The sequence below is a fragment of the Diaporthe amygdali genome (assembly GCF_026229845.1).
Source record: "Diaporthe amygdali strain CAA958 chromosome Unknown NODE_10_length_1141467_cov_65_626103, whole genome shotgun sequence".
Classification (NCBI taxonomy): domain Eukaryota; kingdom Fungi; phylum Ascomycota; class Sordariomycetes; order Diaporthales; family Diaporthaceae; genus Diaporthe; species Diaporthe amygdali.
This window is the reverse complement of record NW_026517030.1, coordinates 837,424-850,807: the sequence shown is the minus strand read 5'-3', so window position 1 is coordinate 850,807 and position 13,384 is coordinate 837,424. Positions and strand designations below refer to the sequence as shown.

Genomic DNA, 13,384 nt, shown 5'->3' with positions numbered 1-13,384 from the left:
GCCAGCTCATTTCCAACCTCGTGCGCGACGTAGCACAGTGTGGATCCGTTTTCATCGCGGGGCTGTTGGGGCCCAGTTGGGACTGTCACTCACACGGTACAGTCTGTGCCGGACTCTTTGCCAGAGCAAGCCATCACAACCACCGGCACCTCAGGATTCCTGCCAATCGTTGCTCCTAGAGTCATGACCACCCGAGCAGCCGACCATGATACGTCCGAATACCAGCACTATTTCAACCGCTCTATAGCTGCCCGTGGCCATCCCGAGTCATTTACATCTGCTGCAGTCGATGCTGACAGCCTCTTGAGGAGGGGGGGACTGGTGCCGGTAACTCAAGAGCCGTCTCACCAACGTCAGCCAGGTTTCGGAAGCATCGATTACGACAATCATGACGAGGTCCTCTGCACCCTGGACCAAATGCACCCGATGCCACCTCGTAGTTAGCACCACAGTCTACCTACTCAGAGCTCAGAATCACCTCGCACAGCTACGCGGCGCTGCTGGCCTATCACCCATTCATTCGACTCGCTCGCTCGCTCGCTCGTACTGAACAGGTCGATACACAGCCCTTGACTCCATCTCCCGCCAAAGAAAGGAAAAGACAAGAAACCCAGGAATGCCACCAGCAACAGTCGAAACGAGGAGCAGAAAAGAGGTATGAATTTGCAGTCAACGTGAGAAGTAGAGAAATTCGTAAAGTCATCCCAAAGTATAACATCTTCACAGACGAGCCACCTCGATGGTCTCGTTTGCATATCAAAATTGGAAAGTGAGCTCCCCATGTAGGACCCGAAAACGTTCCCAGCAGCGTGAAGACAAATGTGGTATCCAGCGTACGAATGAAAGCACACGCAACCTGATAATTTTGTGACAGCGGACAGTCAGGAAAACCCTCCAGGGCGCGGAACGGGACATCCGGCAACTATGATCTGAACAGAAACGTGGAACTTTGATGTGGAATACATGAGAACGAAATTTCCTCTGCGATTCACCAGCAATGTCAAGACATCGAGACTGCCCAGCACCGATGCCATCAAAGTTCTTCAATCATTCCCACGCTCTTAAAATGCTTGCAGAATATCCCACGGAAAAGAGTTGTTGGAAGAGTAGAGAGGCGCCAATAAACTTGGAACTGATGTTGGAATTGATGCTGTAATTCATGTAAAGGGGCAATGGTCGACAAGTGGGCATTTGTTCCTGCCATTTCTTTTCTGAACCATTTAAGCGCGACAAAGAACGAACCCGGGTGTTGTGATACCTTGTTCGCTTTGTTCGCCAGAGGTTTAGCCCTGGTAGCCGCCATAGGCAGCGTTGGGCCCCTGAGGTGGTGCCCACTGGGCATTGGGTAGCTGCTGGCCACGACCATAGCCACCGGCGCTCGGTGGTCCGCTGAAGCCCATCTGAGGTCCATAACCTGCAGGGGACTGAGCGGCCGGACCACCGTAGTTACCTTGCTGTCCGTACTGCGCTGCGGGGGAAGTCAGCGACATGACAGAGCATCCAACGGGGTTGGTAAAGCGGGCTATCTCACCTCCTGCATATTGCGGAAAGTAGGTGTTGGGGGTGCCGGGGAAGGCAGAAGCCTGAGCACTCTGGGGGCTGTAGGCTTGATTGGGATCGAAGCCGCCCGGAGGGTTGCTAGGAGTCTTGTCCTTGCCCCACTTGTGAGAGGATTAGCATCTGTTCAGTGGTTATGTCGAAAGAGGTTTCCGGAATGGTACTCACGCTACACTTCAGAGGCCTGCCATTGACGTTGTAGCCATTGAGTTGGCAGATCGCCATTGCAGCGTTCTCATGCGAATCCATTTTAATGAAAGCAAAACCACGATCAGCCTGGAAGCGTGACTCAACGACGTAACCGAAGTTCGAAAAGAGGGGAACCAGGTCATTCTGCGTGGTGTAAGGGGTCAGATTGCCAACGTAGCAAGTCGTCTGCCATGCCGGTGTCTGGTTCACGATCATGTCGTAGCTGTGAACTCCGTGGGTTGGGAAGTGGTGGTGGCCATAGGGAGTCGTGGGAGTCATGCCCATCGACTGCATTGCCTGCTGCTGTGCGATAGATGGCTGACCCTTTTGATTCGCCCAGTTACAGCGAATCGCACGCGAACCAAGCCACTCGCCGTCCATCGAGCTGAGAGCCTTCTCCGCTTCACCACGGTCTCGGAACGCCACAAATCCATAGCCACGGGAACGTCCGGTCTTCATATCCCACATGACCCGGGCTTCAGAGACGGAGCCGAATGCAGAGAAGGCTTGGAGGAGGACCTCGTCGTTCACTTCGTTCGACAAATCACCAACGAAGATATGAAAGTGGTTTGAGGTATCCTCCTTGTTGGCCGTGTTGGACTGATAGGCCCAGTTGACACGGATCTCCTGTACAAGGTGTTAATTTCCAAAAGGGTTAAGCAACACATCTTTCTGCTTTACGCACCATCTGGTGAACACGTCGACCGTTCAAAGTCTGCATGGCACGCTCGGCCGCGCCAGGGTCATCGTACTCAACGAAGCCATAGTTGAAGCCCTTGTTCTAGGCAACAAAAGTCAGCAACTCGGAAGCAAATAGCAAATGGCAGGCAGTTTCTCCACTAACATTCTTGTCTGGAATGATCTTGACATTCTGCACATGACCAGTAGTCTCAAAGATCTGACGGAGAACATCCTCAGTCACGCGAGGGTCTAGACCACCAACATAGAGAGCTCTTTTATTGGGCTCGGGAGCGGCACGCCGAACGAAAGGGTTGGCACTGCCTGGAGACGTGATGGTGTTTCCAGTCATGGGCGACGTGATCGCGGTCGGGATGGGGTTCGTGTTGGGCGGGATGTGCAGAGGAGGTGGTGGCATATGGCTCCCAGAGCCACCGTTCTGGCCATTCTCATAGCCAGGAGCCCCGGCATTGGGCTGCGGGGGAGGAGGCAGCTGAGCACCAGGAGGACCAGGCTCGGCCATCTTGATCAGCTTGGTGACAGGAACACTTCGGGAAGGTTGGTGACAGCTTAAGAGGCAGGTTTTGCTAAAAGCAACCCCTGGATTAAACCAAAGTGATCCACGACGCGCGAACAAGAACGTGGGGGCAAAACTGCAGAAGAAAGTACTTTCTCCTGTATCACCTCGCAGATCTCTGAAAAGTATAACCCTTTGAGCCTCTGGAGACCGATATCTAGTCTGGTCTTTTGGTCGGATGGCCTTTTGTCTTGAGCAAATTCCTCAACCAAGCTCTGGAGAGACACACAACAGGGTATGTGTCGTGCTACTGGCTGCGCTGCGATATCAAGCGGCGGCTGCCCAAGCTAGACAGCAGCGGGAAGAGCTCAGTCGACGAAAGGAAATATTCGCACACGATGATAAGCTGAAGCTGACAGGAGATGCGAGAAACGGAAGACGAAGAATCCCGACGCTCGAAGAGGATTCGGAGGTGATGTCGACCAAGAGAGACGAGCAGCGGAAGCAGCTAGAGATATGATGGAGACGGAAGACGGAGATATCGACTGAGGAGACCCGAGGAAAGCAGACGGCACTGGTGGACTGACGACTAGCAGAGCAGGAAACGACGAAGATAGGAGAGAGAGAGAAGGAGAGAAGGAGAGAAAGGAGACGGCCGTAAAAGAGGAGGAATCCCCCTGAAAAGACTTTACTGCAGCAGCCGATCCAGAGAAGTTGAAGACGTGGTGTTCTCTGCTTCTTAGAGGAGAAGAGCAAGGCAAAAGGGAGGTGAGCAAAGTGAGGAGAAAAGAAAGAGCACCCAATGAAATAGTGGGGGAAGGACGGTCTTCCTTCCAATCATGCGATCTGCCCAAGTTGGGGGTGGGAGGGGCAGAGCTGTCAAGCAAGCCAGCCTGACCCTTGGGCATTGGGGGACAGCTTCTCATGCCTCAGGGGTAAAACGGGACGGCAAACCACAGCTCTTCTTCACCACCACGACTACCATCACCCGTCAACACTCCCCCAGGTGTTGGATTATCAAGTGATTCGCAGGTGCTCAATTCCGCTCTTGATTTTCGCGAGTTTCCTTTAGTGAGAAGGGTCTTCCGTCATATATCATCGACGCGTGCGTCGTACAGTGATTCATGGGTTTGTTTGACTGGCGCTACACATCAAGCACACCTGGGCTACAAGACAGCCCTCTCTTAAACCCTATGCTAGGGATGCATGATGGAATCTCACCAGTTCAATTTATTGGCGGGATCAAGCCACCAGCGTGGAACGTGGCATGACTGTACAAGCTGTGAAGGGTAGTACCTGATGACGTGCCATTTCGCCCAGGGCCCGTTACAAGGGTTCCCTTGAGCCTTGCTGTAGAGCACGTTCACAAGGGTCCTTCTTCCGTGATCAGCACAACCAAATACGGCCACGGCATGTGCCCAAAGTAAAAACATCAGAGACGGTCCATCGATATGAGTAGGCCTGGTGTAACCAATAGAGCATGCGCATTTCTGGGAAACTGGCATCAATGAAATGAACGGAAGATGTGCAGATTATGGTTTGGGTCGCTAAATCTGGAGAAACAAGTACAGTAAATTCAATGGGCGAAAAGAATGTTTATGGACATAACAGTCAGGATAAGGTATCCACTGATGAGGAGACACAGCACATCAGATGAACGGTCTTGATCGCTCACATAGTAGTCTACGGATTGAAACATACCACCCAACTGGTTTCAAACTTGTTTCCTGCACATCATAAACTCAAAACAACGTCTCGGACAGCTGTAAGGCTGTAGTATACATATTGGTGCACTAAGGTCCTTCTCTGTGGATACATGCATATCTAATTCTACATTTTTAACAACTACTCCCACTCTCACTCCCTCTGCTTACATCTGCGCCTAAACCAATGCCTTTTGCCCGCCCCCTTATCACAGCCTGCAATGCATGTCCGACGGCACTAAGATCCCCTAGAATCGAAATGTGCCCCTTATCCGTAGAGATCCTGCCGCCTTTTGCAATCTCGTAACCCGGAGGCGGCATTGCCTGTTTGGCCAGAACCACACCATCACCGGATCCAAAGGCCAGGTTGTCGTACGCATCCTGGCACGGTATTGCCTCGCGGCATGCCACTCGCGCCGCAAAAACGGTCGGGATCTCCTTGCCGTAGATGACAGCTATGGGAGGATATGCATTAGCGGATTGGTGTGCCGGGTTGTGCTGGAGCTCCGCACGGAAGCGTTTGGTGTCGGCCAAAGTGCGTGCGAGGTACGCGAGGTTCTTGGCGCGGTCTGATTTGTCCTTGGGGGAGACTGCGTATTTTTCTTCTTGCTGTTGTTCCGTTGACGAGGATGAAGTATCCATCTGGGGCGCAAGTGTCCGGTCTTTCGCTAACTTGCGTTGGGGAGAGGCATTTGGCCCCGGTCTCTTAGCTGCAGGATCGCTAGAACTCCGGCCGCGGGATATGGACAATTCTGAGAGACTGAGAAACGAGCCCAGGGGCCCACTACGCTTTGCCGTGAACGGTGGCAGGGCTGGGTCGCTCACGCTTGGGCAGAGGCGGTACTTCACCCATGCATTTGTATCATAGAAATCCACAGGATACTCTTCGTTCGTGACCTTGTCGATGAAACAATATCCGTCCTCTGGGAGGAACACCCAGGTTGTTCGGAGGGTGAAGTTGACGTGTGCCGTCAGCACCTTCTCGTTCAGTAGCACCGCGTCGCCATTTCTCAATGGCCCAAGGATGTTGATACACCGTTGTGGCGCTCCAGCATACACAACACCAGAAAACAATTCTGGTGCTTCATTTACAGCATGCCGGGTTATCACGCCACCCAAGGAGTGAGCGATCACCAACGCTCCACTGCGGTTTTCACCTCGGTTTGACGGAAGTCTTCTGAGAAACTCAATCAACTTCCTGGAAAGGAGATGAGGGCTGAGTCGCCAGTCGTAGCCATAATCATGAACCCTCAGCTTTCCATTTCTCACATTTTCGCACTCGCGGAGTCGCTTGAAGAGCCTTTTGGAAATGTCCACTGGACCGATGTTTTTCAGCATCCCAGACGGGATAATCGACTTTTCCATGTTTTCCTCATCCTCTGGATTTAGTCCGACTTCGAGGTTGACTTTCCTCACTTTTAAGCCAACTTTCATGGGCACCCATAGCTGTCTATGTGGCGGTTCAGCAGACCGGAGGATCGAACCCCGGTATCCACCCATGATGACGAGGTCACCTGTGAGATGCTCAAGAACACTATCCAGCGGATCCCTGGGACCCTTGATGGTCCTCATGGAGCCTGATCTGCTGGAATCGAGATTGATCTCTGACGCCGAGAACTCGCTCTTCTTGAGAGGAGACAGCAGAGTGCTTGGTATGCTGGGTAACTTGAATGAGGGCGTATCAAAGGAATCCACGATTGCCTTGAATCTCGAATTGACCTGCTCACGCACGTGCGTGAACCGCTGGTCATCACCAAACGAAGACATGCGCGATAGCGAGTGGTACAGCATGGAGTCGTCAGACGTTGATCTCCTGAGAGCCAATGATTTCCTAGACACATTGGACGGTCGACGAGTGATCCCTGTGTTTCTGTTCGCGTCACGCTGAGAGGGCGACGGCTTGCTCGGGATGGTCATTGGGAACGTACTGGCCTGCCCGGAGTTCCCAAGTCGCGGAGATTGGGAGAGTGGCGTGTGCTTCGGCGTCGGATCTCTCGACTCTGACCTCGACGATGTGGAAGCCGAGGAAAAGAAGGAGGGAGTGGGCAGGCGGTTGGGCATGAAGTTGGTGGGCAGAGATATTGAAGGGAGAGCTTTGGACAGCCGCCTCAAAGCCTCTGCTCCACCAGAAGAGGACCTCCGATGCCGTGACTGAGAAAACACGCTTGCCAAAGCTGGTTTGTGGCTCTCTGAGGTTGAGGATGTCACGACGATCTCCTTAGGACCTGTTTTCCAAGGCGTCGGTAAAGGCTCCATAGGTCGCGGCTGGGGCGGCGGTATTGACGTCTTTGGCGGCAATGTGGGCTCAGCAGCAGCCCTGTCCTGTGTCTTGTCATCTCCCTGGCGTCGTGGCTGTTCCCGTGTTGGCGTGTCATCACCCGATGAATTCTCCCTACTTATACTCGCGCCATCGAAATACCCGGCGATTACTTGGTCCATGGATTTATGCTCCTTGCTTGCTCCGGCGTCGTTGAAATAGCCGTCGATGATCTTATCCATCGCAGCTGCCTTCTCGGCGGCCGGGGTCTTGGGCGACGTAAGATATGTCACAACCGGACTCAAAGCCGGCTGGATGAAAGATTGAGCAGCATCCTCGCCATAAAGATCCTCCTCTCCCTCTGAACCATCGGCAGGCGGACTGGGGTTTGGATCGTCCGGAGTTTGGGACCCGAGGCGAGGGGTCTTCAGAGAAGCATCACTCATCTCATCGCCGCGTCTAGCGAGTGAGTCTGCAGCAATGTGTACAGCCATTGTAAATCTGGTCGCTAACCTAGGATCCTCGGCCTCGTGGTGGTGTTGTACCGGAGCCAACAGGGTGTGCAGCCGGCGATTCCGGTTAGACGAAAAAGTCGGCAGCGACCAGCCAAGGCCAACATCAACGGTCGGTAGCCGAGGATGGAAGAGGCGGAGAAGACGGTGAGGCCACGATTCGCAGGGCTCGGCAACTTGAGAGATGAGCGTGCTGAATCTAATAAAACAACAGAGACGCTGAGAGGAATGAGTTCTCAGAGACCGAGTTTAGGTGATGTAATGAGAGGTATATTTAACGTGCGGAGGCAAGCCGAAGGGATAATCATGTACAGTGAGCGGCTCATTAGGATCCGGAGGCCACGGCACGGGTTAGGTTGGACTGAGAGCTAGAGTGGACTGGGGACGAGAATTAATTGGGACGAGCAAGGTTGAGGCAGTTGAGGCCGAAGTCCGACAGTTTCTGAAATGAGCAACTCGCTCGGAGCAGAGAGAAATACCAGACAGTCAGAGAGACGGTCAGGGGGTCAGACAGAGACACAAACAAATAGACAGACAGCCAGAGAGACAGACAGAGAGTCAGAGAGTCAGACAGACAAGAGAGAGATGGATTGCTTATGCGAGACTCAGCCGCTTCCCCACAGAATGGGACTGGCTAGGTGGTGCTGGCTGATAGGTGTCAAGTGCGGATTCGGGTTGGGTTGTTTGTGATTGCGGTTGGAATTGGATCTGGCGCCAACGATCCGCATCCAGATGCAGCTCCAGCCCCAGATCCAGCAGGAAGGAGCGGTGCCTCGACCGTGCGTTCGTGCGTCTCGAGTGAGGTGCCACCTCATCATAGCCGACAGCGACAGGCCGACTGTTACTGGCTGACGAACTGCTGGGCCCTGGTTGCCTCCATCGAGGTGGCACGCTTGCTCCATCCATTCATCCGTCCTTCATTATTCGTATACGTATGGGTATAAAATCAAAAGACTGGTATCCCGAGCCCCTAGGAGAATCAAGCAACAGCAAGGACAGGACTGGGCAATTTCAGGCCCAGGGGTCCTCTACTCTAGTCTGCGCTGGCCAGCTGACGTCATGGGGAATCGTAGCCTCAGTTGGACTTGGACTGGCAGACAGGCAACAACCATGCCCCCTCGACTGTCGTTGTACAACAACAACCACCAAAGATGATGTTGTGTATAGTAACAGCCAGTATTGGCGATCGCTGCGAACCATCCTCTTATGCACGCTCTTGACTGGTTGTGCATCTTGGTCTGCATGACCATGTGCATAAATAGACGCCAACTTGCAGATGCCAAGCAGGGGCAGCCGAGCAAAGAACTGTCAGCTCTGCCGCAGATGTGATCGACTCAGCTTACTGTACTTAGTCCGCGGTCTAATCATACGGTACACAAGCTTGAAACGGCCATAGATAGTACTGGTGAACACCAACAATGGCGCCTCTCTTGAACTTAGTGCTTTGGCATCTGAGTTGGTTCACCTCGCTGTGGACATTGCTTTCCAGACCATTCATGGACCACAACATTCTATGCCGTCCCAAGATACGGGGCCTATTTCTCCGGGCGGGCGGCCGCAAGACGCCGAAAGCCCGGGGTCTATATCATGAACACAACATTTCCCCGTACGAAGAGTACAGTCCATAGCAAATGCTCGTTGATGGGAAGTGGTGAGTGATATGCGAGAGTTTGAGGCCCACAGAGCCGAAGAGTAGATTGTCTTGATCAAATCACAGCCTGCAGCTCTCTACAGCACATTTCACTCCAGACGCAGAGACGGTCAGATTCTCGATGTTCTCACCCCTCCCCTCCTCGGCTGGAGATGGTGGTATCCTGCACAGTATCATCATTATAGTCCACCTCGCATTACACACCCAATGTACATGAGCCGTCATCTCCTGGTTGCCGCCCACAACCTTCCCTCAAGCAGACTGAGGAACAAGGCTAAACTTACCGCCATCGATATCCTTGGTTTTCTGAACAGCCTTCTGCCATCCAGCCTGGGACTCTAGTCGGTCCATGTCTTCGAAGTGTCAGCAACCTGCGGTCGATCCTGAACTCTTGGCTTACAGAGTGCTTTTCGGGCAAAAGAATTGGAGCCCGAAAGAGGAGAGAGCTTGAACATACATGCATACACCTTGGGGAAGGTCTCCTTGGCTGTGCCCTTCGCAAACTTGCCCATGCCATCGAAGCCCGACTGGCCTGCAAGCAGCGGGTAGCTCATGATAATATCGGCTGCTGTCAGGTCCGGTCCTGTGAGAAAGTCCCCGCCTGAAGTCTCCAGCTGCTTCTCCAGGAATGCCAGGTGCCTCTTGACGTTGGGAAATACCATCATCGCAATGATACGGTTGGCAATGGCTGAGGAGATGGGCCGAACGAAGAAAGGAACCTGGTTAGACTTGAGGGCTAGATGATCTCGATCAGCCAGTATCACTCATAGTGAACGTGGGGTGGGCCGGGCATACCAGACAAAACCAGGTACATCACCAAGTTTGGCATAAATGATCCCTCTGAGTAGTGAAGGAGGTACGAGTAGCGCATCCAAGCCTCCGTCTCCCCAAGCACCTTCCCCTCCTGTCCGTCCTTCCACCGCTTCGGAACAAGTGTCTTGCCCTGAGCAAAGTGGTCGCATAGGTACTGAAAAATGAATCCAGACTCGGCCAGGACCACCGGTTCTGATGAACCTGGCGCCGTAACAGTCACGACAGGGGACTTCCCAAGGGGGTGGACCTTTTCGAGCTCAGGAGGTGCAAGCATGTTGGGCTGCCGATGGTACACTTGGACATCGTACGAGATTTGAAGCTCCTCCAGAAGCCAAAGTATAGAGTTGGCTCGGGAACCATTGAGCCTGGCAGTTGTGCCTGTCAGTTAATGAAGCCGCACGGGCATTGGGAGCCACAGAGAGGGCAAATGCGCACCAGTGAAGCGTGATCTTCGGTTGTTCCGCCATTGTTACTCCTCAGAAGCAAGCTTGATCAAGATGAATGCACACAGATGGCTCGGGAAAGGGACAAACACACGAAACCAAGAGGTAGTCTCAGGATCGGATGTTATGAGAACGGATGGGACCGGACGCTTGGAGCTATGATGCTTTGATGCGGTATAGCTCGGCCGTTTTAGCTCTGCAGCTCACAGGCCGTAACACAAGGCCGAAGATCTACAGCACAACAGCCGAGGCTCCTGCAACGGCGACACCAAAATGCTGCTGAGCCTCGGAGGACAACCCTTGCAAGACAATTCTCGCAGACCCTAGGGCGATTGAATTGCTTCTACGAATGGCGGAGAAAGAATATCTGGTCAGAGTGCAGTCACCAACCGTGAACAACAAGTAAATGTCCGGGCCTGCAGCCAAAGCATAATCCTCATGAGAGAAATTTGGAGATTGCCATCGTCCGAAGCTTTCACGGAACAATTGATTTCCCACTTTCCCAGTAATCTGCCTCTCAAGCATGCTGTTCTGAAGAAGATTTGCCAATGATAGGAAGATAGTCATGCATAAGAATTATCTTGTCAGGGATAGAAATGAATGAGGGCCAAGAAAGTTCAAACTGCACGCGATGCACATGTCAGTCCTCTGTGACGGCCCACACTAAATGGGGAATGAGACTCTTGCACATTGCACATAATCGATCCTGTGGCTACTGTAGGTATGCGCTAAGAAATAGTATGCATATAGAGGGGAAGGTGGATATCAGGATGTGTCTGAGGAAGTTGCCAGGCTGCACAAAGTACTCCTCACTGCAATGGTGTACTATGCAATGATAGGGGTATATGTAACTACAGTGTACGGGACCCACCCTCCATCCCATGCTCGATTCATCGACGACCGGTCAACCGCCCTCACCTGCGAACCCAAGCCTACCTTCCAAGAAGCGATACTCCCCCCAACCATCGCCACTGCCACCTTTAAACGAGTCCACGGGGCAAATCAGTCAATATGGCGGGCCTCAAACATTTCAGTACGCCAACCAACTCCTTCAATGGCACATGTTACGCGAAATGCTGACCTCCCTCCGCAGAGCTGGCCATGGATCCGGCCATCATCCGGCTGAACAGTACGACGACCCTTCCCCCACGAAGATATCCCTGATAGCTACGCGATGAGCTTTCTATTCTGGGTGATGTAGGACGACCTTCTGACACGTGCCCGACCGACAGACATGAGCTCGAACCGGTACCAGTACTTCCGGTGGACACGACGGACGGCGCTGATCACATTCAACTACGTGATTCTGGTACCAGCGATAATCGGGGTCGCAGCCTACGCTACAGATGTATGTGAAAACTTGAGAGCGAGATTGTTCCCGGAGCTGTGGAATCGGGAAGCTGACTTGACTGGCGACAATTACAGGGCAAGTGGAACTTCAGGGCGAAGAGGAAAGGAGACCTGCTTGCTGAGTACTAGACGGGTGTTGTGGCTTCGCATGGGGGATTTGCACATCAGAGCATGCATATACAGGGCGAAGAATACGAGAATGAATCGTCAACCAACATTACTATTTATGCTGGGGCTGTGCTGCACCTCAGGCCTGTCCACCAGAACTCCATGCCGAACAAGAACCAATCGGGATATCATGATACAATAACACCTTGCTCATCGAAACAATCCGACACCGCACAAACCTTGCGGCCACTCATTTGAGATCCTAGCAGGAGCCTCTAACAGGAGGTCATTAACTGTATCCGCAGGGTGCTTCCCGCTGCCGAGGGGACCTATGCCTTGACGATCGCCTCTGTCCTCCCACGTAGTCTCTTGCCGAAAGTAGTCGCATGAGCGATCCGCCTACTCACCACCGTCTACCTCCTCTGCCTCGCCCAGGAGGTCCCTCAGGAAGCTTTTCCCCCCTGCGCCACTCACCGACCGGCGGCGCGCGGAAGCTGGCGCCACCTGCGGCTCTGGTCCCATACATGTTCGCAGACCAGCCATCCCGGCCCCTGCTCATCGGCGGCGGCCCAGGATCGACCACGCTCCTCGCTTGTCCTGCGCCGTATCCCCGCCCGGCTCTCGCCGCCGAGGCGGGCTGCACACTCCCGTCCGCCGGAGAGGGCGGCAGTATCGCGCACGAAAGGTAGTCGCCGACCACGAACCGCGCGTCGGCCAGTGACTTTGCGCTCTCGGCGGCCGAGCCTACTGTAGCGCCCATCCGTAGCCTGCCTTCCTCTGTCTCCCCGCCGACATCGTCCGTGTCTGTCGATATCCCCGGCCCGCCGTCGCCTATCACTACCGAGCCCAGGTCCTTCACGACGCAGCGCGCCGGCGCCTGGTCCTGATCTCCCGCGCCGCCGCGTGTATCGTAGTAGAGGAGGCGAAAGGCCAGCCGTGTGCCTATGGCCGGCGAGGGGAGCAGGTGTGGCGCGGTGGCAGCGAGCTGCTGGCTGAGTTCGGCAAGGGTCGCTGAGGGCCAGGTGTGGAAGGCAATGTGAGGGAGGTTGTGAGGCGCCGAGAACTCGTCTGGCCTGTTGAGTAGTTAGTATAGTGGCAAGATTGGCTGGCTGGCTGCAAAGGTGACGGACCTGTGGAAGGCGCCAGTCCTGTAAAAGACCTTCAGTAGAAACGGGGTGGTCGCATCACGGTCGACTTTGTCTGCTGGATCCATGACCGCCAAAGGCCCTAGTTGCGCGGGTCTTTTTCTCTAGAGCTCTGCCAGGATCAAGCTGCGTTGCCACTCAGAGATGGATAGTTCCGTTCAGGTTTGCTCCATTCGTATTTATCGAGGTTGCTGGCGTTCTCCTGCAAGCTTCGTAGGGCGGGATGCAGGACCTCGTCATAGCTGGAATGTGCCATAGAAAGCCCCGAGGGTGAAGCTCAGGTGGAAACAAGCTTCCCGGGCGCGTGGGGAACCCTGTCCACAGTGGCCCCGGCCGCGGAACGAGCTTCTAGAAGCTAGAATTTAGGCGCGGCTTCAGCCTCGGCAGGCATTTGACCTCGTGCCCTGACTACCGCATATTCAAGATCCAAATATCTACTGACCGTACTCACGACTCACCCT

General features: G+C 53.9%; 5 protein-coding genes across 5 annotated transcripts; 1 reads left to right on the top strand and 4 right to left on the bottom strand.

The window, feature by feature from the left end:
* Positions 1 to 1,283: 1,283 nt before the first annotated feature.
* Positions 1,284 to 2,947, bottom strand: J7T55_009228 (nuclear and cytoplasmic polyadenylated rna-binding protein pub1; the record flags this gene model as incomplete). The annotated part of the gene is made up of 5 exons (XM_053142172.1): positions 1,284 to 1,468; positions 1,532 to 1,661; positions 1,726 to 2,373; positions 2,432 to 2,527; positions 2,591 to 2,947. The coding sequence occupies 5 exons, from the start codon at positions 2,945 to 2,947 to the stop codon at positions 1,284 to 1,286; spliced, it is 1,416 nt and encodes a 471-aa protein (XP_052995069.1).
* Positions 2,948 to 4,683: 1,736 nt separating this feature from the next.
* On the bottom strand, positions 4,684 to 7,347 carry J7T55_009227 (uncharacterized protein; the record flags this gene model as incomplete). Its single annotated transcript, XM_053142171.1, has 2 exons — positions 4,684 to 4,704; positions 4,816 to 7,347. 2 exons carry the CDS (start codon positions 7,345 to 7,347, stop codon positions 4,684 to 4,686), a joined length of 2,553 nt encoding a protein of 850 aa, XP_052995068.1.
* Positions 7,348 to 9,124: 1,777 nt separating this feature from the next.
* Positions 9,125 to 10,344, bottom strand: J7T55_009226 (glutathione S-transferase I; the record flags this gene model as incomplete). The annotated part of the gene is made up of 5 exons (XM_053142170.1): positions 9,125 to 9,210; positions 9,349 to 9,417; positions 9,522 to 9,800; positions 9,860 to 10,242; positions 10,313 to 10,344. The coding sequence occupies 5 exons, from the start codon at positions 10,342 to 10,344 to the stop codon at positions 9,125 to 9,127; spliced, it is 849 nt and encodes a 282-aa protein (XP_052995067.1).
* A 987-nt stretch (positions 10,345 to 11,331) lies between these two features.
* Positions 11,332 to 11,799, top strand: J7T55_009225 (ubiquinone oxidoreductase; the record flags this gene model as incomplete). Its single annotated transcript, XM_053142169.1, has 4 exons — positions 11,332 to 11,353; positions 11,414 to 11,449; positions 11,553 to 11,668; positions 11,746 to 11,799. The coding sequence occupies 4 exons, from the start codon at positions 11,332 to 11,334 to the stop codon at positions 11,797 to 11,799; spliced, it is 228 nt and encodes a 75-aa protein (XP_052995066.1).
* A 308-nt stretch (positions 11,800 to 12,107) lies between these two features.
* On the bottom strand, positions 12,108 to 12,991 carry J7T55_009224 (uncharacterized protein; the record flags this gene model as incomplete). The annotated part of the gene is made up of 3 exons (XM_053142168.1): positions 12,108 to 12,127; positions 12,253 to 12,851; positions 12,909 to 12,991. The coding sequence occupies 3 exons, from the start codon at positions 12,989 to 12,991 to the stop codon at positions 12,108 to 12,110; spliced, it is 702 nt and encodes a 233-aa protein (XP_052995065.1).
* Positions 12,992 to 13,384: the final 393 nt, after the last annotated feature.